We start from the raw sequence: 26,264 nt of genomic DNA, 5'->3' as shown, positions 1-26,264 counted from the left end.
GCTCGTCCTTCAAACTCTATCACTATCATTAGACGGCCGGCAGAAACGCAGCCCCCGCATCAACACCATCTACTTCCCATTATTGCATTTTCCATGCGATGCGGGGAAAGAAATGAAGACGGGATAAGTCAGCGGTGTCTTTTCAGCAAAAAGTTATCACCCACTTCGCGGGAAAACCTATGTTGGCTCCCGCGTTCCACGCCTTGCTCGGTAATTGCAGACTTCTGCGGTTTGAGCGGATGTTGGAGGCGCCATAGCCTCGCGCTCACAATTGCAGTACTCATTTGCAGTGTTATTTTTACAATGCATTCATCTAATGAACACATCCTCCTTCGTAGTCGTAGGTGAATGGAAGCTGGCGGCAACATTATAACGTGAAGTGAAGCTCCAATATTAAATGCAGCACTGGAGCACAAGGGCATTCTGAAAGAATGTAATTTAGCTCCGGGCGGAATTGTTTTTACCATTGCTATTTACATGATTTCAATCTCATTTGAGAGTGTTTGTCCTGGACAAATAAATAGTACTTTAGAATTGGTGCATGAACATGCGACACACATTCGTTTAGTTAAGCATGGATTAATGAAATGAAAACTCTCCAGGAAGTTAATGAACTTTAGCAAAAGTTTTATGAAGCCAGTCTTTTGTTTTAACAGTCACATCTTTCGTCCAATATCTCCTGATAAAGGTGGCCACTACTATGCACTTGCACTACTATGAGGTTGCAACCAATATCGAGCCAATTCAAAAACGCCAGATCGATCGATTTATTACCACTGGGTTCCGATGGTCTACCGTCGGTGCAAAGTAGTTCGATTTTACTGGGTCACTGGCTTTGAAGTTACGCCCGATGGCTTGGAGTTGAACGCCAATGGCCTGAAAGGGTGGGATGCAATAAAATATTATACCCACAGTCCTACGCGTCACGACCGATCAGCATTAAAACCGAACCCGGTGGGAGGGAGAGACTCAATAAAATATCGAAATCGCAAACATAAGCCTTTCCTACGCTGCACCGCTCTCCCAGAACGCTTCTGGAGCATTCCTGGCTGCAGCATCCGGCGACGGTCGTCCCGAGTTCGTTCGTTCGCTGGCTGCGATGCGGTTAATTGCAAAATATTTGCATTTTAAATTGCGCCCAGCGTTTGGTCTGCGCAATGGCGCGGGCGCTCGAGGAAGGCATTGAAATTTTCCACGATTGGGGAAAACGCTATAAGCGACGGGGGTCGGATTAAAAGAAGTGGCGCCATGGCGAAAAAATGTGACGGTTGAAATCGAATATTAGCAGCGTTTCAGCGCGCCCCGATGGGTTCCAATGGTGCATGAAGGCCCACTTGATGCGGGCAAACGGTTAATCAACACGGTGCGCCATAGATCCGGTGGGGCTTTCAAAGGGTGTTCATAAATTTAATTTAGGTTTAGTCTATTTTCTCTTTTACGGTTCCAATTTGTTCAAGGTAGTTAAATCAAATTGATTTCTTGTAAGATCTCTCTGTCTCTTTAAAGAAACAATCACCATGTTATACAAAAAACCGCCCCTTATCTGCTGCACGATATCTAATACCCTCCATTTTATCATCTTTTCTTGCAGATTTCGGAACACCGTTCGTGACATCCGCTTGTTGAACATTTCGCACACAAGCACCGCAGCAAAGCTCATCCATTGATCTTCCCCTGGCCGAACCACGACCTTATCTGGGACACCCGGTTCCGAGCTGCCTTCGTTCGCGCCCTTTCCACCCGACGGCTTCGACGATAAATTATTAGTTATGAGTTCTGACTCCCGGCACAAAGGGACCATAAATGTCGGAACGTGTGCAATGATTTATGAGCGGCTCAATCGACGCACTCGATTGCATTGACCGGTGGAACTTCGTTGGGAGGGTGACGAGGGAGGGTGGAAGAATGCGGAAGAATTGTAGTCCAAGTTCTTTTCTCGGTTCGGTGAAAGACGTTTGGTGGATTCGCATCGGCGCGTTGTGCGGAAATGATAGGTTGTACTCTCTGAGTGGGGCAATAAGTGATTCTGTTTAAGCGAATCGAACCGTGTTTTACCACTCGAAGGAGCATGACTGCAAAAGCACTCATAGTGTTTTTGTTTTTAAAATCATTTAGTTCAAAGCAAATGTTTTAGTTTAAGGACCTCGTTCCTAATTTCCGTTTGAACGTTTAATTTGCATTAAATGCTCTCAAGTGATTTTCAACTGTAACGTGCAGTGTTTTTTTTTCTACAATTTCCCTTTCTAGCAGCAAACCCACGCAACCCTACCCCGTCGTAAAGAAAAGGGGCTTGACCATCAATGAGTGAGTGCACCTGGACCGAAGTGTAAAACATCAAATGAAAACAGAGCAAATTGGCGATAGGCTGGGAAAAGCAAAAGCCGACGACGAAAGTGAAACTCTTGCCGGTCAGCCTTCACCGCCGCCGCCGGGCGGAAGTGCCCGACCCCACTTCGCCTCCGAAAAGTGAGTGAGTGAGTGAACCAGTGGAAGGAGTAGGAAGTTTGGTTCTTTTTAGTTTTGTTTGTTTGCATCGTTCAACGGGGCCGCCCAGGCAAGCTTGTGGGAAAAAGTTAATTAAACCAAATATTCATCCGTGCATCCGTTCGCGGCGAAACTCTCCGCTCTGCTTTCGACTGCGGCTACACGACAACATTAGACCGGTGACCGCAAGGGTCGGGAATTTTCACATCGACAAGTATCGCGCGGTGACGGCGAGAGGAGAGGGAAGGGGTACTGGTGGTGCCGGCAGGTTACACAAGCAGCGATCAAAAACTTCTCCCGGCTAAACGACAACAGCGGCTTCAACATGGAAACCGAGGAAATCATCAAACTGGTCGATGGGATCTATAAGGTGAGTAAGCAGCTTCGAGCGGCGAAGGAAATGAGATTTTGCTTTCGGTTTAAGTGGTGAAGTTTGGTTTCTCGTTTGTTATCAAATACTAACTGGTTTTCGAGCTGCCAGTACTCTCGTTAACAAGGCTTGTAGCAGACATGATCTACTTCTGGACTTCTGCTCTATGGCTTGTACAGAACTTTAAAGTCTTTTATATCGCAATCCAACCAAGATCAACTAAACAAGAGGCTAATGATATCGTAAATAGTTCAATATTTAATGCTGAATCAGTTCCAAACTTGCTAGGTTGTTCCAAACCTAGTTCTTAGAATCGTCCGACTTATCCACTATCTCCACATCGCGATAGAGCCATTTGAAACAATTAGAAGCACGAAGGACGTGCGACTGACGTCACGAGATTCCAGCGTCAGTTCTTCATTCTTCCTGCATTCCATCCTCCCCCAATAAGGGGCTAGGCTTCGTCGCAGCGGCCAGATTGTATCTCACTAGATTGTGGTTACAAATGGTTACTGTCGGCATGCGAGAAAAGGGAGAGGAAAAACCAGCCTGAACCAGTTTTCATCCACACCACGCCGAGCCTTTGGCAGAACGGCACATGCTGGTGCAAAAAGAAATAAAAAAACAAACGGGTGGCGTTAGTCTGTAGTCTCGGACGAATCGTTCGAGCCATCGACGTGGTGTGGTTGGAATGTGGGTTAAAGTAGATCAACCCTGGTCGGTTGGTAGTATTACTGTGTGATTTTCTAAGCTGGCTGGACGGACGGAAAGAGAAAAGAGGTTTGCGCGGCGTTACTAACGGAGAACGGTCAGAAGGACCTGACCCGGCCTGTACCAGGTATCCACAGGTGTGGCCTGTAGGTGTACCTCTCTCGGTGGAGCGTAAATATTTATGATGCGGACTCGTGAACCATTTTAAGGCACTAGAAGGAAATAGAAAAAGCGAGAGACCTGTTCAGTTGAAGTAAGACCAACAAGTAGGACAACGTGTAGGGTCCGACAGTCTATGCCAGCGGCAGAAGAGTACAAAGCTAACGTAGCAGTCTTATCGACAGCACTGACACCAGTGCAACAGCCCGTTCTACTGGGCAAATCTGGTCTTCGGCACGGAGCACGTTAGCTTTGATTTTCGACATTTAACCAGATTTAAACCACCTTCTATCCTTTCGGGATGAGTGGTTCGCTTGACCGAACGACTGAAACCTTGTGACATCAGGTCTAAACAGTTCCGAGCGCACGTTACCATCCAAGGACCTTGGTTGCCTGGTTTGTTTGCCAACGGACGGAGGCCCTCAGTGCCGGTTTCCGGTTAGATATCAACTCGTTTTCACGATGCGTTGCACACGGGAATGCACTTAACTACGTTGCAGTTCGGTGGTGGCATCTGCCGTCGCCTCTACGGACTCCGTTATTTCCGGTCTGATGAATTGTGTCCGATTTGTTGTAACTGGTGTTGCAAACGCTGGGCCATTTGTTTTGAGCGGCGGGACCGTCGGACCGGCGAGTGCGTTGTAATTCTCTCGGAAGAGGGAAGGAGTTTGGTTTAGGTGACGTCGTCAATGTGTAGCACAATTTGGTGTGTGTGTGTCCGATAACGCTTCCGACTGCAGAGTGTGGTTACACGGGCTTAACATGGGCTTATGAAAACCGACTGGACGGAACAGAAGGAATTTGTGATGAGTTTGGATGGAGTACGGGAATGCGTGTCATATCTGGTAATTCGTGAACCAGAAGAGTGGTCCTGGATATGCAATTAAAGTTTACATTGTAATGAAAAATGAGTTTGTAATTTAAATCAAGTTTTGCAGTAAAGTTCTCCAATATATAATTTTAACATCATGAATTGGTTTCTTCGCTCTATAACGTAGAAATTACTTGGTTCACAAGTGCCTTAAGTGTAGACATAAATTACGTCCTAAGAACAAGAGAAAAACAAATCCAAGCACTGCCAGAATACTAATTACTATCATAACATTAGAAAAAACATTTACCGACGCCATGTTCAAAGCAAACCGACGGTTAATGGAATAAATCTTCATCTCCGTCTCCCGTTGGCCACCTCTCGTTCCCGAAATTAAGGTTCATCAACTTAAAGGATCCTCTTAAACGTAAACCAGCATTCTTACGACACCGTCTTCTTCTGATCTGTTTTTTATCCCGGTACCAGCAGGAGAAGTGGCATACGAAGGATGTTTTCGCTTTCCACTTCGCCGCTCCTGTTTTCTGCTAGATTAAGCAAAATGAAATTCAGCATAGTCATGATTACCATTATCATCATCTTTATCTCCGGTATTATCATACGCGGTATGTAGTAGCAGTGACACGAAAGCAGGATACCGGCCTTTTCCGACCCAAGTGACTCCGCCCGTTTCCTGAAGGAACGAAGGGACGGACGGGATACTTGAGCGAAAAAAATCTTATTCATGGCGGAAAATACCGTAGATAAACGAGCGGTCCGTTTCGTTATCCTGTCCGGCGGTCCGACCTCTCGTTTGTCCACAAAACAGTCGTCGTTCGGTTTGCGATACCTGAAACATCGCGTGACCCGCTTTAAATATGCTGAACATAAACTGATCTTGACATGATTCGATTTGCGCTCGTTTCATGTTTCACGGTTGCCTTTTGCTGAATGAATCCGCGTTTGTAGTAATCGTAAGAGAAGACGGTTCCGTTTTCTTGTATATTTTCTCTGGAATTTCACTGAATCACTTAAATGCAAAGGACCTACGACACGCGCCTCAGGTAGCGTACTACCAAAGCACATTAAACTGAACAGCTCCACGAGGAGGGCAAATTCTCTTATCTCGCCAAATTGTTGCTCCAAGACGCTGCATCATTGCAATCTGACGCTGGCTTAAATCTTGGCAATCGTCCAACAGCTTGTGTCCCCTGCTCGGAACACTAAAGGCGCCTAGCGAACAGCGTGTGGTCATGATTTTGGAGGCTTCCGTTTTGAAATCATTTGCCTCGCCAACTTACGGCAAGTGGAAGTGTGTCACTCTGCTGGAGGTTATAATTTGGAAGGAAGGATATTGCAAGACACGCTTGGGTTTTTTTTTCGTTCAGTCCGACATTTTGCCATTGCCTCGTTTTATTGTACCACGTTAATATGGGGCGGATTAAGACGTAGAACGAAAAAAGGTTCCCCTTTGGATGACATAAATTGTCCGTCTGGGACGATTATGCATCCCGCAGCATTGGAGATTATGCTGACGCGAGGAGTTTTTGGGTTCTTTTTTTCCGGGGGCTGGTGATGTTTTTAGTTTGACCTAGATTTTGTGTGGATTTGGCATATGGAATGTTTTGTGAATTATATTCAGTTTAATTTTATTTATAAAACAATATACTTATGAGGAGTTGAACTTGTTTTGATGAAATTACCTGAAGGCAACTCATCAACCAAAACCAATTGCTTAGTAAATATGTCTGATGATCTCGCATTTACCGCAAGCATTTCTTCAAGCTAGCTAGCTTCTTGTCACAAAAATATCCTGTCACAAAAATGCCTTCCCACCTACTTGAAGATAAATCATGGCTGCATCTGGCAGTATCGATTCGCACACTCCCGACATGGTGGAAGGTGGTACACGCCAATCAACTTCTCATCTCTGGCTCGCGACGTCTCAACCCGTCCTCGCATTTCCAGCTATGCGAGCGCGCGGATGCCACCGTCTGCTTATGTCGACTCCGAAGTTTTCCGACTTTCCAACACTCCACCCCCCTCCCACCACTTGGGGTGGCGCCGGTTGAACGGCAAGGAAAGTTTTCCTAGCGCAAACGGTGAATTGAGTTATGAATAAGGTTCTATTCATGCACAAACGACCCCCGCCTTTCTTCGTGTGTGTGTGTGGATGTGTGCATGTGTTCGTGGATGTCACGGTACGATGGCTCAATTGTGTGACACGATGAGGAACAAGCATACTTCAGGCAAGATGTTTCCATGGCAAAGTTCGCCCCGATATCGGGGGGGAAATTGGGAATGATTTTCCCTGTGTAGTGTTATTTATTTGCATGATGATGGTAAGGGTGAATACATTTATTTTCCTCGCCGAATGAACCGCCGTTCTGGCACATGTGTGAAAAGAAAACTCGTCGTAAATGAATTAAGAAAACACACGAAAGGAAGTTCTGGAAGGAAACGCTGGAACGACTGGAAAGCATGTTCCCGTTGGTTCACAATTGAATCAGGTGTAAAGTGTCGCCATGCCCGACGAGCGAAATCCTGCCACGTACTACGGTTGATTGTTTTTCGACCCGACCCATGTGTTGCGATCGGATAGTGTCCCCTACTTTCTGGAGGAACGTGCGGTGTTTCCCGAGAATGTTTTACAACTTCCGGTCGTGGATATCGATTTGACACCGAGCTGTCGAAACGACGACACCAAACCGTATTTTCCTTGCCACTGTTGGTTTTACTAAGAGGTTCAGGAGCCCCAAAAAACGTTGGAAAACAACCCAACGTCAACCAAGCGTGTTGCTAAACTAAACTATACATAAAGTCGCTACTACCCCTGTTTTTCCCTTTCTCGGCGTGTTGCACAAAACACGACACAACATGAGCCCGGAAGGAAAAATCCTATTTACTGTCGGTGTGCGGCAAGATGGCTGCAAGAAGTAAACTCCCCATGAACGTCACAGCTGGCTTCGAACACGCCGGAAAGAACAGACGGGCCAAACGGAAACTTTACACGATTTCCCCCTAGTCCCAGGATTCCGTTTGGTTTCCTTCTGTATACTGCGCCGAGTGCAACTATTCCAAGACAGCTCGGTTTGGTCTGCCCTTGAGACTCCACGAAAAGTGCCCCCGAGCACCGAGCAGTCAATGCCACAATGGCAGACAAAATAGACAATAAAATTGACAAGCATACAAACTTCGCCGGTCGAAATAGGTTTGTCTACGACAAAAGTCTTCAAGACTTTCTTGGTTTCCCTTAGCGTTGTACATATTAGGTGAATAAATCTGGAAAGTTTTTTTAGTGTTATCGGATAAAAAAAGATAGAACAAAGTGGGATTTTTTTTTTATCAGTTGAATATTACACAAAAAATGTGTAATTAAAAAAGCACATACAACGACAAAAAAATCACGTCACGTGTGGGGAAGTATGAACCTTATCAATATAAAGCAATGAAACATTTAACTAATGTATTGCATGTTAAAAGTCATTCACTACTCAATCTCAACCGGTACATTTTTGTAGAATTCAAAGGGATTACCCTTGAAGCACGAAAAATCAATATCTTTTATCATCATCTTTCACTCAACAGTCTTGGATCGAAAAGTACCATAATCTCTCAAGGAAATGAGAAAACCACAAACCACCACTCCAACCCACAGCTGGGGCAAAACTTTGGCCAATATTTTGTCACACCCTTCCACCCTGCAAACCCTTTCCCAAGTTATTGCTGTTGTATTGCACACCGGGTTTTCTTTTCTAAATTGAATCGAAAGAAAAATTGCACTCCCACTTTTCCTCGGGGCCGCACACCACCGAGATGCTGTAGATCCGCGACAAGTTTTTCGTGCTGTCGTTGCAACATTGGCAAAGCGCAACCAAACCGTTCGAAGGCCCGATAAGCCGCGCCCGGGCCTGGAAACAAACAAGCGAAAGGAAATTTACCACACGCTCGATCGAAAGGAAAAATAGTCCACTTAAAATTGGTTTCCATTTTGTTCGCGTTTGTGCTGTTCGTTAGCTCGAAGGGACCGGGAGAGGTGGAAGGTGAGGAAGGGCTGAGATGCGCGAAAACAATTTTCCAACCGACACCAGCTCATTTGTTGTCGCTTTCCGATCGCAAATAGTTGTCGGTTGTTTATTTCTCGCTATTTTCACGGGCATTGAGGTAATCGATATTGGTTATTTACGATGGGAAACAAATTGGAAATAGTTTTCTTTTCGCGAAACAAATCACTGGAAAATTTTCAATTATCTAAATTATTATTTTCAAAAATTACTAGAATTACATTTTTATATCTGATAGTGCACTGAACGAAATAATAAAATGAAACCTACCTTCCAATCCTTTAAGCGAGACCAACTATCACAAAATCACGTGCTGCACGATTAAGCTCACACTAAGAAAAAACTAATCTCCAGGAAAAAAGAAAAACGAAACCTCCCACAACGACACTTCGAACAGCGATGGCCAACCGACGGGTAATCCGCTTTCAATCCCCAACAATGCTCACAATCCGAAGGGCACAGCTGCCCGCCGTGTCGTGAAAAACAAAACCGTGTGGAAAAACCCCGAGCCCGAGCCCCAACGGTGGGGAAAATTCGTACCTTAGGATCCTGCCTGCATTATGGTCGGTCGGTTGAACTTATTCGATTTTATTTCTCCCGTATGCCTTTTTTCCATCTCTCTCGCCAGCGAAGGTTCAATCGCTGGACTGACCACGAAAAAAAAGGACACCGGCAGGTTTAGCCTCGGAGCCTCGCTACCTTGGCAAAGGTGTGGTGAATTTTTCCGCCCCATCATTCCGTTCCGGTCTAATTCCGGTGCGGAAATTTTTTTTTCGACCATTCCCGCCCAGCATGTGTTCCTTTGGCCGGGATTTATGGTTCTTGCGTGGGAGAGGGGAGGATCATTTCCCTCCTTCGTTCCCACCTTTTTCGGTGCAACACCTGACACCTTTTCGCACACCAACCCACCGGCACGGCGTCACGACAGTAATCCCCTCCCCCACCCCAGTGCGAAGAGGATTAAATGGTCTTCATTCGTCTGCTGTGGCTACCGGAAATGTCGGCCGGTCATTCACATTGCACACAATCTGTGAGTGTGGGGATAAATGGCGTGGATGTGGAGCCCTCGTTTCCCAGACCTAAGGGGGTAAGGGTTTCCCAGACCTCACACTCTCGGTACCATTTGGAACCGCGTTTAAACACTTTCGGTGACTAAAGCTCGGAAAGTGTCGGGCCGGGATGATTGTCGGGTTCAGTGTGAGGTTAGACATTTATCCAACATGAGCCACCAACACACATTTCTTCCAACATACGCATACCACACCCAGAAAAAAAAGGTGGAAAACACAATGAGTTTTCACTTACATGCACCGTATTTTTTCGTACGTAACGTGAAGTGAAAATGTAACCGGCATTGGCTCCCATACGTCGCTTCCGATATCACTAACTTTCCGAGATTTCCTGGCAGACTGCTGTGACGGCAGAAAATGGATGAGAATTTTCCACATTAATTAAGTGTCGGTTCAGGGGTGAGGGGGGAAATGGTTATTGCTACAGATTCATTCACTGGTTGGTTGGTATTTTTTGGAAGAGCAAAAGAAGTGGTTCATGAAATTCAATTATCCCTGCCCCTCATGGTGGTTTATCAACTGAAGAGGAAGGTTAGGTTTTTGTCCTAGTAATACTCTACCGTATGTGTGTAAGCTATTAATCTCTCCTTCAGAATTGTTTAATTAATGATCTAAGATTAATGATTATAAAGTCCCTTCCAAGGGAAAATTATTTTCGCAAACCTTAAATTCTGGAATCCTTCTGGATATGTAATTAAAAAAAGCTGTTACGTAATCAAAGATACCTTATTCCTATGTTCTAACAAACTCTTGTTCTATTTCTGGCATACACGTGCAATGTTGCACAATATAGACAATTCTTTTAAAGCCAAGCATGGATGTTTATTGATGTGTGTGGGTTCGACCTTCGCGTTGATCGATTTGTTACCTTTACCTTCCTTCTACCCTGTTCAATAGCCCAAGAATTAGGACTTCTCCTGCCCAACCACGGCAGTAACGTAATGCTATTAGAGTTACGTTTGTTTTAGTCCCGTCCCTCGTGGGATTCACATCGGACGAACATCACCGAGTGCCCGGTGAAGACCGACAGGTTTTTAAAGTATAATTTGTTGCAAAAATAAAGCCCCTTTATTTCCCTACCCACCCACAGTGGTTTCCTCCGGTGGTTGTTTTTCACTTCAATGGCTTCCGATCGCTTATCACCTGGGATGGGACAAAAAAGCCGTCCGTGAAACCTTTTGGGTAGAGACAAACCATGTTTGTCCAGAATAGGGAAGCACTTGTGTTTGGCAAAAACTAACCTCATGGGACTGACATCGCCGGGCAGGCCTTGCGAATCCTTGCAGTCATCCATCAACGGGGTTTTTGAACGGGTTGAGCAAATCTCCATATGTATAAACATTTATTTTGTGGACACCAAAAGTGTCACCAGAACATACGAGACGCAACTGGCACAGTGGAAGGTTGAACGAGCATAATAATTGCATGGACCCTTTTTTCGTAAGGAGACCTCCATCCATCCTGACGGTTGATTTGCTGCGGGAATACACAACGGCACCGAGGCAATTTTCTAAATCTCATTTAAATATTGTTTTACATATAGCAACGTATTGCCGTAGTGCTGTTGTGGTTACCTTTGTTCATGTTTTGCGAAAATTTTGTAACGAAAGAGTTAACGAAAGGTTGTGATTTTATATTTTCTTAGTTAAAGATAACGCTTCTAATAGCTCTATGTTTGATTTTGAAATTATATTCATTTCAAATACCCCTGATTATTTCAATACTTGAGATATATTATCATTAAACTTCACCCTATTACCGTAAAAATTATGAAAATGAATCGATCTTTCCGAACGTCCAAATGAACTCATGAATGAGCCGAAACTTTCCTACAACACTAATTACAATAATGGGAGAAACTTGTTGCGAAACCCTTCCTACTCTGTGATCATCCAATTAACGCAAGGATGCTCTCAAATGCTCGGCATTATTTTAAGTCCCTGCAAAACCATCATCCTCTTATCATCTCTTCGATAAATAAGCATTATCAGACCTTACGACGGTATTGATGGCAGTTCTGTTTCTCGTTCGCGGAAAGAGGATATGATTTTATTACTATTTTTTTGCCCGTTGTATGTTTGGCGCAGACTTCTTGAAAAGGTTCACCCCGTTTTTGTCGGATAAACTTTCGGGCTCAGCCGTCGCCAAATCGGGCTTGAGTTTTCACATCCGGTAGCATTTTCAGCAGCCTCGTGTTGCCTCAGTCCTTTTTGTATCCTTTCCGTGTTCGATTTCGAAACCCCCCACCGAACACGGCGGCATTATTGGCATTGGATACCATTTTCTTGTTCCCCGTTATCCTTCCCATCGATTTGCACATTGGAGTCGCTTTGCATGCAAACCCTTCGGGATGTTTGTGAAAAATGAGGACAGCAAAATAAGCAAACACCATCCACACGCGCCTTTCCAACAGCCCGAGGGGACCGTTTGCAGGGAAACACAATCGGATTACTTTCCAGCCCCATCCCTTGGCGAACTTCCAAGGAAAAGGGGTTTGTGTTGTTTTCGTTGGCGCGTCGACGAGAACGCCGAACTGGATGGGACACTCCTACGCCCTTCAAATGGGAAAGTTACTCGGCAGCACTTGACTGGCCTGAGTGAGGAAGAAAGTATTGACGGACCCGGGGATGCTTTTCTGTCGTTCATATTTTTCCTCCTTCCTACCCTTTAACAAATTTTGCGTGCATTTTTATCAGTTTTTTTCCTCTATCTCTCTCTCTGTCGTTTTTTGTGGGTTTATTTGCCACTTTTCAGTTTTCAGTGCCGGGTTCGGTAAGGGTTCGAAAGGTTCGACAGGTTTGAAAATTGCATTACGAAAGTTATCTCATTAAAAGTTGCTTGAAGCGAGTGAAAATGGGAAATTGTTATCCGACCGTTACGTTCTCGATGCTCTCTTGGCATTATCATAAGCAAGTTTGGGTTACGTTAATGGACAAGTTGATTCTAATGTTAAACGGAGAATTTGCGAATTATGGTGAGCGAAAAAATTAAAAAAAGAATACGACGATGAAAACGAGGAGTTTCAAAATATTTTAAATAGCTTAAGTGATTATCAATTCCAAATTAAAAAGCTATAAATTTTGTTAGGTTATCTCACAGTGATTCAATTTTGAGTTGTGAATATTTTTATTGTCCTAGGCCAACATGCCATGCAGTCCACGCAAAGTCTCTCCTTTTACAAGCTTAGTCACAAGTACATACAAATTTAGAGAAGTAGTACATTTATTTTCCAATCCAATAGTAAAAAAATGACCGTCCTTCCACGATGTTACATGGATGCAGTTCAAATCTAATCTATCTTCACCATCGACACTCATCAGAGGGAAAATTGTCAGCGCATCTTTTCCGCTCCTCCACTAGGAAAACCCGGAAGCTTGCTCGCGTCGTGCGAAGCCTTCCCGTTCGCCATTCCCACCGAATGCATCCACGAGCTCCTCATATTCGTTTCGCCGGTTCAATTGGCGTCTTCAAGTCTGCACATACTACTTTGCATGCCGAAATGGGGAAAATTCGTTACGCCAAGAAGTGGGCGCCCGTTGGTGGCAGCGAACCGAAAAGGTCGTGAACGCCGGAATAGGAAACCCGGTAGAGAACGGCACGATCCGGATACGGTTCATCGGTGCCGGACCCGGCGCGTTTGATTGATCGAGAAATCGTGCATTATGACAATTTCCATAAATTGTTGATGCTTCCGAGCGTGTAGTCGGACGGTGGGATTGTGTTGGCGCTTCCACGTTGACTGATGGATGTTGCTGATGCGATGTTAACATGTGAGGTTCACCGAACAGGCAAGCCAGGGAAATTGTCTTTGGGCTCAGTGAGGCTAACTGGAGGATTTTCATGAAGGCTAGATTGATTCTGGATTGTTGTTTTTTTCTTTGACTGAGACTTAAACCCATAAACAATAATAAACTTGATCTACTCGAGGTGATAGCATGTATCAATTTCTATGCCATAATTTGCATATTATTATTGCTTTTTGCAATTTTAAGTGAGTCTTCTTGCCTTATTGAATTTTTGTTTGAATAATAACAGTGTTTGTAAAATAATGAAATTATTTCTGATATGGAATTGGTAGGAAATTGTTAAACTAAAAAGCCTTCCTGAAGATGATACTTTTGTGATGTGTTTACTAATAGAAACACGTGAATCTCGTCATTCACTGACGTTTGATCACTTCTCGATGCAGTCATATTTCATGTCACGGTTTGAATTTTAAAATAATATCCCGCAAGACGTTAACTCAGCCATCTATCCGGCGATCGATCGAGAACTTTCCGTTGTTGACCTCCCGAGGGCAACCGATGACGCCCATTAGTATCGATATTTATGTCGATGGTAATTGCATTCGACGGCGGGTGCACGTTTCGAATTTGCGTTGTTATTTTGCCTGTTTACCTACACGGTCGTTTTTTTTTTTTTTTAATGGCCGCCGACGCCAGGAATTGTGCCATCGGTCGCATCCTCGCACGAGAACGTGAGCTCGCGCCGATGTGGATGAGTCTTCGTGACAGAGGGCTTTAGTTGGAACTGCAGCTGGCGGGTGATGCTGGTCGACAATCATTTGCTGAAATGCTCATTACACGCAGTGTACTGGTCGTTGCCGCTCGTTACCGTAGTGTTGGTGGAACATTGTAGCCCATCATGATGCTCTCGTGGAGCCAAGTCGCACTTGCAACACTCATGCACCCCGCCATTAAGATGTTCTTCGAGGGGGTTTAAATTTGTTCGCCGTTGACTTCTTCAAAGCTGGTTGAAGGAGATTGCTTAACAGCATCCGCTAGACGTGATTTCCCAACCGGCGTTCATTTGCTGCCGCACGTCGCTACACCAATAATCATGTTTATTTACGTTGCTTCCCTGCCCCAATGCGGCATCTTATTATTTTTGTCAAGTGATTTCCTTTTTCGTCACTAATTGTTCGCAGCATCGCTTCGGTGTGTCAATGAGGAGAAACGATATTTGAATTTCCACCCCGTCTCTTTTCCGTCTCTTTCACAGAACATACTGGATAAGTTCAACCCCGGAGCACGACAGTTGATCAGTGCCGGTAAGGCGTATCTGAAGGCGCTACATGGAGCATCCGCCGCGTCGAACCTCTTCAATGAGGCGCTTGCCAAGATTGCCGTCAACGCACAGCAGGGTGGAACCATCGATATTGGTAAGCAAAACAAAAACAAGGAGAATAAAACTGGCTGGAAGTTCATCCCACGGTACATATTTCACCATCTCAACCAACTCCCCGTATCATGTCTCCTCTGGTTCAATGAGCATTTAACGTAAAACAATTACTCTTCTTTTTGTGCGCAACGCTTCACGGTGCGAATGCAAATGCGAATCGATCGATGCCCGCTCAAAGGAAAACACTTAGCGGCCCATTACTTGATCTTTATTATGCGACGATACTAGCCGGCCACAGCTTTGCCACTCTTGACCGTCGATGATAGCCTGGACTTTAGAGGTAACCTTTAAAATCTGGTTTCACGCGTTCGGAAGGTTTAAAATACTGGTTTCATTGGGGCGTCCTTCGATCGTGAACGGTGCATGTTTGCAGCTGCACGGTTGACGATCGCCGAACAGGTTACCGGGGAAGGTTAGCATCATTTTCATCTCCCTTCCATGTGGTCACCTGCCTCACTTAGAGGTTTTATCGCTCCGTCGTTGTGGGATGGCAAACATTATGCATTTGCCACCGGGATCCAGTTTCCGGTGCTTAGTCGGAGCCATTGCCTGGAGGATCTCTTTCTCGTCTTCGGAAAATAGATGAGGTACAGTCAAAGCAATCGATAGTCGCAAATCACAAGACCGGCGTTTCCCATTAGCTTAAATCGGAATTCGCTACGAGAAAAATAAACTTGATAAACTATAGGAAGGAAAAGAAACAGAACGAAAAAGAGTTGAAAGGAACATCAAGGACGCCCGCAAGCGTGACAACGAAAGGCACTCAAGGCTCTTGACGTGTGGAATGGAAAGCGCTCCGTTTATGCTCAACAGGAGTCAATCGATCGCAATGAAAATATATGTCAGTTAGTAAAGCGAAGAAGGATTGCTATGGCGGCTGATAAACTGCTTGCAATTGATTCCTTTGGAAAAATATCCAATACAAAGAACATTTTATGGTTGACTTTAAATTTAAATCAGGGATTTCCATCCAATTCTATCTACTATTTTATGGTGATGAATGCTAACTTTTTTCCGCCATTGGTTTGTTGAATGAAATTACCCTCCAATTAGATTGCGCTGCGGCGATGGCATCAAGAGTCATGTGTGCGTTTTTCCCCTACCTTGCTTTCGGTCCTCATCAGACTTCCATATTGTGCCCGAATCGTACGGCAGACGAGAATTAAATTAATCATCAAGCGAACAAAAAATAAACCATCAGCGCCTATGGGGCTGGCGTATAATTTTATCAGTCGGATTTATCCACGAGTGCCAATGTGGAATTGGTAGCAAAACTCGAGATCTGCTCTAATGGAGTCAATGTGGATTGCATTGGAGTCGTCTGTTGGAAAAACGAGATTCGTTTCCCGAATTTTCACCCGCCGGCGTGCAACAAGGCTCTCTCGGTCCTTTTCGACCACGTCCTGAAGCCGAAGGCTTGAGCGGATGGGAAAACCTATCGTCAGCCGCCAGCTATCTTTTATCCATTCCTATGCCTGTGATGTCTTGCATCGAAAATGAAAAATCAACATCCGAAAGATTCGTTTGGCTTTACCTTCGTTTTCGGTGCGGAAAATGCTTGTTTTCTTCATTTTTTTTAGATCATTTCTTTCCTCTTTGTGTTGGTGCTCCACCTGATGAGTTCAGCCGAGTGTTAGGGCCTGTTCCTAGGGTTTTTCTTTATGCATTCAATTTACCTTTCCCGCCCCGTATGCTGCTGCCGATGATGTGGAAAATTCAATGAAAATTCACCGTCTCCATACGCTGCCGGCTGCTGGCATTGGGAGTTTGCACCGGCCGTAGCCATAAGTCTATGGTCCCGGTTGACTTCGGTACCGGTAGCGATTCGACACTACGATAAGTGGAAGAAAAATGGAGTGCAAATGAATGCATGCAGCAAGCACCTTCCGCTCGGGCGTACTCATGTTCATGTTTCGTTTCCTCGAGCGATCGACGCCTGAGTTAAGTGACTTCGAACGTACGATACTCAGAAGAAATTTTATGCATTCACACGCTTTTGGAAGGGGGTGGCCTATTGAAGATTTTATCGTTTGCAAACGGATAGGTCTAGCCGATTTAAAATTAGCTCGAGGAACATTAGCTGCAAATAGTTGAATTGGTGTGTAAAGGGCCGTAGATACAATTTTACGTCGGTTTGAGCTTTGAGAAATCCTTTGCTGCATAAAAGTTAAAAAAAAATTCTGCAACTTTGTTAGCAAGATTTATTTAGTATTTCCTTAGTAACTGTAGCACAGTCTATTCCAAACAATTATTTTCATCAACAGAAACTTATTAGGAACATACCTCCGTTGAACATAGCATTTGTTGACAGCTAAAGTAAATAGCATTATAATATCCCAGATGCAGATGAATTGCTTTTTGCACACAACTTTACCCCCCGAAGGAGGCTCCATCCTGCTCCACTGGGCTGGATGATGGTTATTACCCTAATTGATATCATTACCATCGCATACAACGCGTTGTGCATACGCGTTGCACGGCACTGACGGCCCCCCGACGCCCTTCGAAGTCCTCCATTAATTAATTGCATGAAGGGAAAACCATACCCCAGGTGTGTACCATCCCAGCCAGAGGTATCCTTTCCGGTACCAGCGTCACCCGTCATTGACACCACTTATGATTCCATCAATTAACTGCATCTGCATCAACCACCACCCGGCGTCCTATCGCCGATTATCTCACCGTGCCGCGACCGGTGATGCCTTATTTTCCTCTTATCACATCGCGTGAATGATGCACTTCCTCCCGAAAGCCGCAATATGACGCTGCCGAGATTGAAAGTGAACGCACTCTTCCTCTCGCCGCTCGCGTGAGATTGAAAGTGTAATTTGTAGTTTGTCATTCGGTTCACAAGGTGAAACCCGGTGAACCCTCGGACAAACCGGGAACGCGAAACGAGTAGCGAGTTGGCCAGAAAAGACCGGATGGAGATGGAATAAACACAGCAGCATGTTTATCCGATAACCATCGCCGTTCGGTGTGTTTGTCTTCGGTATTAGCACCATGGCTTTTATGGGCTTTCTTGCTCGTTCGATGGCGTAAGCCTACGGCGTTTCCGGATTTCCAGAAGAAATGGAGAGTAGAGGCTTTCTATATATTTTTCTTTCAGCAAATGACATGATAACCATCTGCAATGTAATTTGATCTCAGAGGTTAACGGCTAAAATAAAAAAGACTGTAATCGGTATTCAGAGTCAAAACGGTGGTAGATATGGATGATGGGAAAACCTGATCCCAGCTGAAGCTCGATCCGGCCGAACCGGATCTGACTTGGGATTGATTCTGAGATCCTAATCCCGGTTGGTGCAAATCTCACGAGACCCTGAAGAAATTTAATTCCAACTTTACATTTTGATCCTAATAATGGTTCAAATCCTTATTTCAAATCTGGATCCCAAGCGAACCATGATTCTGGATCATTTTTGGAACCTTAAGATCGCGGAATTGGGAAATCCGATTGGATTCAACTGAGGCACTAATCCTAAAATCCGATGAGTGCGTCTTCTAATGTTTTATCGCTTCCATCCTCGGTCGTTTTTCTCACTTTCCAATATCACCAAACATAAAGGCTCGATTCCGTTTCATGATTTGCAAGCTATTTGATGCTAATCGGTGCGACCATGCCGGCGACTTTCGCACTGCATGATGACATTTCCCGCCGGAGTTGGTTCCGGAGTTGGCTGCATACCGTCGTTTGACGTTCGGTGACGATGTTGCACCAATCAGTGTCCAATTACTGTCAACGATGGACTTCGCGTCATTCGCGAGACGATGGCACACGATGGATGAACTAACTAGCCTTACCACCATCGGATCGGTAAATAAATGCCACGCCGAACCGCGGAGGTTTTCCGGCTGCCACCGATAGCGAAAGTGGTTTCTCGCCGGACTGCAACTTAACTCCATGCACCGCCGGTCGGTGTTTTCCATAAACCTTTTTTTCTTGCTTGCTATGTATTGACGCATCCGTCCTCACCCGGGACTCGGTGTGTTATGCTGATAAAATTGCAAATTGCATAAAGGCAGTCAACATGCTGCCGGTCTGTTTGCAGCTCATTTGTGTTTTTATTTTATTTTACCATCCTTGCCGAAGACCGGCCGGTTGCAGCAACGGCAGATGCATCCGCAGACAGTGGGGTGAGGTTTTTCAAACCACGTTTGCAATCGATCGGCCCCAATCGCGACCGGGTCGGGAAAATTGTCGCCCCCGGTTAGAGTGGGTGATTGGCAGCGGTTGCATTTGATAAGGAACGGACGGGACACATTCGACGGGTCGCTTCCGAAACCTGCCGAGATTGCATGCCTTCGTACGGCCATCGCCAGTGAATCGAATGCAAATCGGAACGATCGAAAGCGCAACCTGGCATTCCCCGTGTTGGTATTCGGTGTCCGTGTTTTTTTTTTGTAGATGTTGCATCCACGCGTGCATATAAAAATGCAAACCACGCATTCTGCTGGTGGCGCTGAGAAACCGAGGATCTCCGCTGCGACTGCACTCGAACGAATGCGTTTTTTCGTTCGCTCGGTGTATTTTTGTTTGCCACGACAGGCGCAAAGCTTTCGAATTCCCCAGCGTACGTGCTTCAACTTCAGCGGGGGGAATGACGACATGCCCGCGACCCAACGGGCGGTGGAAAATTTCGTATTCATTTCCCGAACGTGCGAACGAACCTACACTATGTGACGCTCCGCTTTCGTTTATGATTCCGATCTCCCGGGAGCGAGCGTGTCCATCGGGATGTGGACCCTCCGTGGAGGGCAGAATTTAACGACAAAAAATATGCATGAATGGCGGCCAATATACTCTTTCCTCGGTTCCCTTTTTATTATTAAACCAACGAAAGTTTTTTGTTGGTCATTTAATAAACAACCACTTGGCGGTTCGTGCACTCGTGCAAAAACGGGATGCTGCAGTTCGAGTGCATTAATATGCATCATGCTTCAGTGGAGTGTACTCCAAGTTCTATGGAGTGTAGAATATTTTTCACAGTTTTGGTGCAGTTTAACTTTAAAAATAGTGTGTTCGAAAATAAGTTCATATCTTGGTTAAATATTTTGCTTTTGCAAGGTTCTGCATTTTTTTAAAATAATCATAGCAGTTTAAGGAAAAGCGGGAAACACTTTTGGGGTAAAAGCTAGGCACCTTAAAGTGGCTCCAATCGTTATCATACGCTCGTAAAATAATCGATAAAAGCATCCCCCTATGGAGCTCGTTATCGTCAAATTACGGTCTATCGTTTTCGGATCCTTTTTCCGTATCGTCGGCACGTTTTGCCGTAACACAAATTGAATGCTCTTCGACACACATTCTTCGGATCTATGCCCTCCCATCTTCTTACAGCACTATTTCTTTCCATCAGACGGACAAAAGCCGGCCACCAATAGGGGACGTCTGTCTTTTAAAATTCGTTAGGCATTCGACCCAACGGGACACGGATAAGGATAACCGGTGTTTACCCTCTATGGTGTGGGGTGTTATCTGATAGGGTGGTTGATTTTTCCCCCGAGTTGACAAAGGTTTGATGGTTGTTTGAACTTGAGCAAGCGAAACTTTTGTTACATTAGTATCTTTTTCCAAACTGTATGGAAAATTTTAATCATTTTGTTTTTGATGAAGAGACATTCCAATGGCTATATTTTTAGTTTCAGTTCGAACATATTTCTAAAGGTTCCCACGTGCTATTTATTAAAATTCCTATGGAACGTTATGGATAATTAAAAACCAACCGTTTCTCTGAACTGATTTATGAGTTTTGTTCCATGTGCTCTTTGAAGTATAATTAATTTTTATCATTTAGTTTTACCATCCACTATAGTTCGTTATTTTTCATTGCAAAAAACCACGAAATGGTCCTTTGATACACTCCCCTTTGGGAACGAAAAGTGAAAAAACCTCCCCTTCCATCAAAAACCAGTAATTATGGTGAAAATTTGTTGTATATTTACTTGTACTTTTTGTGCACATTTCCATACGGTTTGATGTGCATTTTTCTTCCGCCTCGCATCCGTTGGCAGGCTTTGCGCAAAGGCTCGGTCCGGTTTTTTCCCCCCTCGAGCGGAGTCATTAATTTTATTTATTCTGTCCACAAGTGCGTGCCATCAGACAAACAGGACTGTGGAGGCGCACAAGCCGACGGATATCAGCAAACCCCTTCGGCACTTGTTGTCGATGGCCGGTAGCAGGATGCACGAGGGAAAATTGATATTTCATGGAAAACAGGCGCTCATATCCACACACACGCTCACAAAAAAAAAATGTCGTTGGCATCTATGGGAAATTGAAATGAATTGATTCCGAAGGGGATGAGCGCTGCGGGCATAAATTGCAACGAAAACAAACAGTGGAGCATTCATGCACCAACGTTGTTTTTTGTTTTCTTTTGCCTCTTTGTATTTGAATAAAAAATATAGTCCACGATGTAATATTTTTTCTGCATAAATTGAATTGAAACAATGTTGCCTTTTACAATCAGAACATCCTGATAAACATCGGAACGAACTATTGTTGTTTTTGACATAACACTTCAAAGTTCGGTGCAGTGAACAGGTTCATTATTTGACAACTTTTCCCTTCCATTTGGAATTGATTCAACTACTTTTCATTCCCCAATCCCGGAAGCTTCGATTTGTAACAAGAACGGTGTACGTGTAGCATTCTAGCAAGTAAGGCACACATACACTTATCGCGTAGAAACTGGCACCTTCTCTAGGCCAATCCCTCCTATTGCCATAAATCAACATTCCTTGCCGCTTGCAATGTACAATTAATGGACCAACGGTGGCTGCCTGAACACGCCGGTGGCAGTGGCTAACCTTCCATTTAATTTTACCCGCACCCACCCCCACACAACCCCACGCCCCCAAGACAGTCGACTTCGACGAGTAGAACGTGAATCGTTACTAAACCTTTCACCCACCGCCATACCTCATCCACTTTGGATGTGTTCGCGGTGTGTGCCTTTCTCTTTGCTGATTGCAGGTTCCGCCTTGATGAACATTGTCGGCGTGTATAAAGAGATCCAGGACCAGCACATGAATATCGTAAGTTCTCGCTGGAAAAACGCTAGATGCTCCCCGCGGGGGTTGGATTACTTTAACCTAACATATTTTCGTGTTTGCTATTTTCTTTCTGCAGCTGAAGGCATTTTACGTCGATCTGCTGGTGCCGCTGGAAACGAACCTCGAAAAGGACACCAAGGTGGTGCAGTTCGAGCAGAAGAAGTTCCTCCAGCAGCACAAGATGCGCTCGGACAGCTACAGCAAGGCGGCCGCCACGATGAAGAAGTACCGCAAGAAGAACTCAAAGAACACGCCCAAGGAGGCGGAGAAGGAAATCAAGAGCATCCAGGCGTTCGAGGAGGAGAAGCACAAGCTGGACCAGTTCTGCGAGCAGAGCCTGAAGAACGCCATGACGCAGGAGCGCCGGCGGTACGGGTTCGTGCTGGAGCGCCAGTGCTCGCTGGCCAAGCACTGGATGGCGTACCATCACTCCGGGCACGTGATCATCGAGAAGTCGCTGGACAACTGGAACGACGTGGCGGCGACGCGCGAATTCCTGCCCCCGAACGTGGAGAACATGTTCTCGGCCAAGCAGGCGCTGCGCGACGTCGACGACGAGGACGACGAGGATCGGGAGTCGATCGCGTCCCAGCTGCGCAAGACCCGCTCGATCGATGCGTCCTGTCTGGATATGCGCTCGCTCGGGGACGTCGCGAACAGCACGCTCCAGATGCCGCGGGCCAAGTCGGAGTTTAATCTGAACAACAACGGAACGATGGGACTGGGTGGTGGTGGTGGTGGCGTTGGACACCATCACGGACACCACACGACGATGATGATGATGGTGGGAGGGCGAGGCCACGATGCGGCCAGCATGATCGGGGGCATGAGCAACGGCAAGCCGGACATTTCACACTGGGAGCGGCCGACGGTGAAGGCGCTGTACGCGTACCTGTCGTCGGGTGAGAACCAGCTCAGCTTCCTCGAGGGCGATCGGATTGCGCTGGTGGGCGATCGGGCGAAGGGTTGGCAGTTCGGTGAGAACTTGCGCACGCAAAAGTTCGGCTGGTTCCCGATCGCATACACCGAGACCGAGCGGGACGACAAGGAGAGGTAAGACTGAGGACTCCTTTCGTGAGGAACGTTTATTAACGAGACGTAAACCTGTTGCTTCTTTTTAGCATCAGCGAGTGGGTGAAGGCACCACCGAGCGACATCGAGATCGAACACACGCCGGACACCTCGCTCGAGAGCACGCTGGTCGACGACAGTCTGTCCAAGATGACCGGTTCGTATCACGGCGGAGAGGACGCCTCGCCGACGCGCATGTTCGGCGACACCATCCAGTACCGGCAGTCGAAACAGTTCCGCCGGTTGTCGCGCGGCGAGAAGCCGCCCAAGCCCGGTCCACCACCGCAGTTGCCAGCCCCCGTGCCGACGCCCGTCGTCCCGAACAGCTACAACGGGGGCAAGCAGCGTCACGATGGTGGCGGTCCATCCGCATCCGGCGGTGGTGTACCGCAGTCGAACAGCTTCTCCTCTTCCGGGGCGCCCCCGATGGCGGACAAACGCAAATCGGGCTCGGCTACGATGAATTTCAGCAAGCCGGTACGTCATCAGCACGTTGGCACGAAAAACTAAAAAAAAACCCTTCATAATGATGTGTCAAATCGATTTCGTTTCTACAAACAGCCATCGAGCGGCAACCAGAAACCGAAGGCGTCCCGCAACGGAATGGCCAGTGCCTCGCTACACAGTAGCAACGACAGTGGATTCTCCAACGAGCCGCAGCCCCAGCCGGAAGCGGACCTGTACTCCGACGAGGAACCGGTCAACCGAGTGCCAATCAGGTGCGTTTGCTTTGTCGCTTGTTTGCCTTCCCCCCCTACGGGGGAATTTGCATCTCGTTTGCTTGTAGTTTGCCTGCTAACCGAGTTGATTTGAACATTAATTCGCCTTTTTTGGGGCTTTGCGGGGTCGGTAAACTTGGGGCGTGAATGGAAAATTCGCGAATAGGTAGTTTGTGGGCTTTTGGTGATGTTGAGTAGAACCTCACAATTCTTGCTCTACAACCTACTGTTTTAGTGCCTTTTGAAAATACATCTTAACCCACTCATCGTGCTTTTCTAACCTTCTTTATAAACACGCTTCGATATTTCATCTCGAAAAAATGTACATAAAACTGTGAATAGTGGTGTGAGGCGAATAAGTGGTGGATAAGTGAATTATTTATTGTAGTGTAGCTTCCTCACCTCACTCGGTTCATCTTCAACTAAAACACAATAGAGTCTTCGGCTAAGGATTGTACTCACCTGGCTCATGGAGAAATTGCGTCTAACGGATTTAATTAGAAATCTACCGATAATGCACGGTTTGTTACTAACGAGCGATGGAAAAAAAACGCATGGGATATGACTAAGGCCTACATGAACCGTCGATAAAACTCTACTTCCCTCACCGATCGCTACACTAGATCTGCCCGGTCGGAGAAGAACCTGCTGAACGATCAGACGATGACACGCTCGAATGGACGGGACAGCAGCGTTCCCTCGCCCCGGTATGACGATGACGACATCTACGGGACGATCGTGCCGCCCCGTCCGCGCCACCAGACCCAGATGATGCGCCAGGCGAACAGCTACGGTAACATCGCCGAAAGCAACTCCGGTACGCTCGAGTACGGCTATCGCTCGCGGAACCGTGGCACGGCCGAGGGTCAGCCGAACCAGAGCGACTCGCAGAAGATCAAGCGCACGAAGTCGTTCTGGAAGTTCTCGAAATCGGAAGACCACATCCTCGAGGGGATGGCGATGTGGAAGCACAACGACATCATTCCGACCGGGCGTGAAAAGCGCGAAATGGAGAAGAAGGAGGCGACGCTGAAGCGCAACATGCGCAAGAAGGAGCAGCTGGAGAAGCAGAAGCAGAAGGAGATGATCGCCGCGAAGGCGGAAGAGGAGCAGCAGAAGGAACAGAAGGAGCGCCGCAAGGAGAATGGGGCGCGCTCCAATGGAGGCGCCTCGGCGAACGGTATGATGATGGAAAGTGACAGCAACACGAGCACGCTGGTGCGCAGCAATCCGCGGGAGTCGCGCGATCGGGAACGTGATCGGGATCGGGATCAGCAGCGGGAGCCGATGCGCGAGCGACCGCACAGCATTGCCATGATGCCGGAGCAGGAAAAGTTCCCGATCACCAAGTCGGACATCGACAAGCGCATCTCGAAGATCGACCAGGAGTTCCACCACCAGCACCAGAAGAAGTCCAGCCGTGGGGGGCAGGATGCGGAACAGGATGCCCGTGGTGGACGCTCGGGGCGCGACCGGGACGGAGATCGCAAGCCATCGAAGGGTGGTGGTAAAAACGATGGCAACAACAACGGCAACGTCAACAATCGCCACAGTTACGCCGGAGATCATGGACACCGTCACCACTCGCACCACCATCAGGACCAGGAGCTGTACGGTGAGGCCCCGGTGATGGCGGGAGGCGGGAAGCAGGGAAAGGATGGCAAGTATCGGACGACGGATCGCGAGACGAGCCGGAACCGCAACAACGACGCACTGAACAAGTACTACCAGGACCAGACGTTCGACGACTTCTCGATCATTCCGAGCGACTCGATCATGATGCAGGACACGAGCTTCTACGACGACGATGGCATGATGGACGATATGATGCTGATGAAGACGGTGCGCCGCAAGGAGATCCTGAAGCAGTACTACTCGAGCGGCACCGACACCGAGCGCAACTCGTCCAGCTCCGATCCGTACGACTGCATCGTGGTGGACGATCATCTGGTGGCGACGGGTGGAAATGGCGGCGGTGAGATGATGATGATGCGTGGAGGGCAACGGGGTGGTGAGGCGGGCGGTAAGAGGCAAGAAGGCCGTCCGGATCGGAAGTCGAACGGCGATGGCATGATGCGCATGATGTCGACGGGAGATCGACGCTCGGAGAAGAAAAGCATGCCTGAGGACAAGATGGCGTTTTCGACATTCCGCGGCGGTGCTTCCGGTGGGAATGGGGGTGGAATGGGCCATCATGACGACGACGATGACACCATGATGGCATCGATGACCCTTGACGACGAGCTGATGGACGACGAACCTCGGCATCACCAGCAGCACCAACAGCAACAGCAGCAGCAACAACAACACCAGCACCAGCAACAACAGATGATGACGCGCGATCGCCGATCGAAGGGGTCGAAGATGAACGGCAACGGGGGCAACAACGGACCGCAGGAGTCGAAGTACGAGTCGGAGCAGGAGTCGCGCATCAGTGCGAAGGTGCAGAACAACGGTCAGCAGCAGAAGCGCAAATCCACCAAATCGATCGCCTCGGACGGGAAAGCGTACGGTCCGTGGTACGACCTCTGGGGCGCGGACAGCTCGGTCCACAACCAGAAGCTGTAG

The 26,264-nt window shown here is 46.8% G+C and overlaps 1 protein-coding gene across 1 annotated transcript; it reads left to right on the top strand.

Annotated features, from left to right (window-relative positions):
• Nucleotides 1-2,809: 2,809 nt before the first annotated feature.
• Nucleotides 2,810-26,264, top strand: LOC131289333 (zinc finger CCCH domain-containing protein 13). The gene is made up of 8 exons (XM_058318566.1): nucleotides 2,810-2,854; nucleotides 14,668-14,827; nucleotides 21,827-21,888; nucleotides 21,983-22,959; nucleotides 23,028-23,454; nucleotides 23,539-23,696; nucleotides 24,320-25,656; nucleotides 25,732-26,264. Exons 1-8 carry the CDS (start codon nucleotides 2,810-2,812, stop codon nucleotides 26,262-26,264), a joined length of 3,699 nt encoding a protein of 1,232 aa, XP_058174549.1.

The sequence above is a fragment of the Anopheles ziemanni genome, chromosome 3 (genome assembly GCF_943734765.1).
Source record: "Anopheles ziemanni chromosome 3, idAnoZiCoDA_A2_x.2, whole genome shotgun sequence".
NCBI classification, from domain to species: domain Eukaryota; kingdom Metazoa; phylum Arthropoda; class Insecta; order Diptera; family Culicidae; genus Anopheles; species Anopheles ziemanni.
Note: the sequence above shows the minus strand (reverse complement) of the source record. Positions and strands in the feature narration are given on the sequence as shown.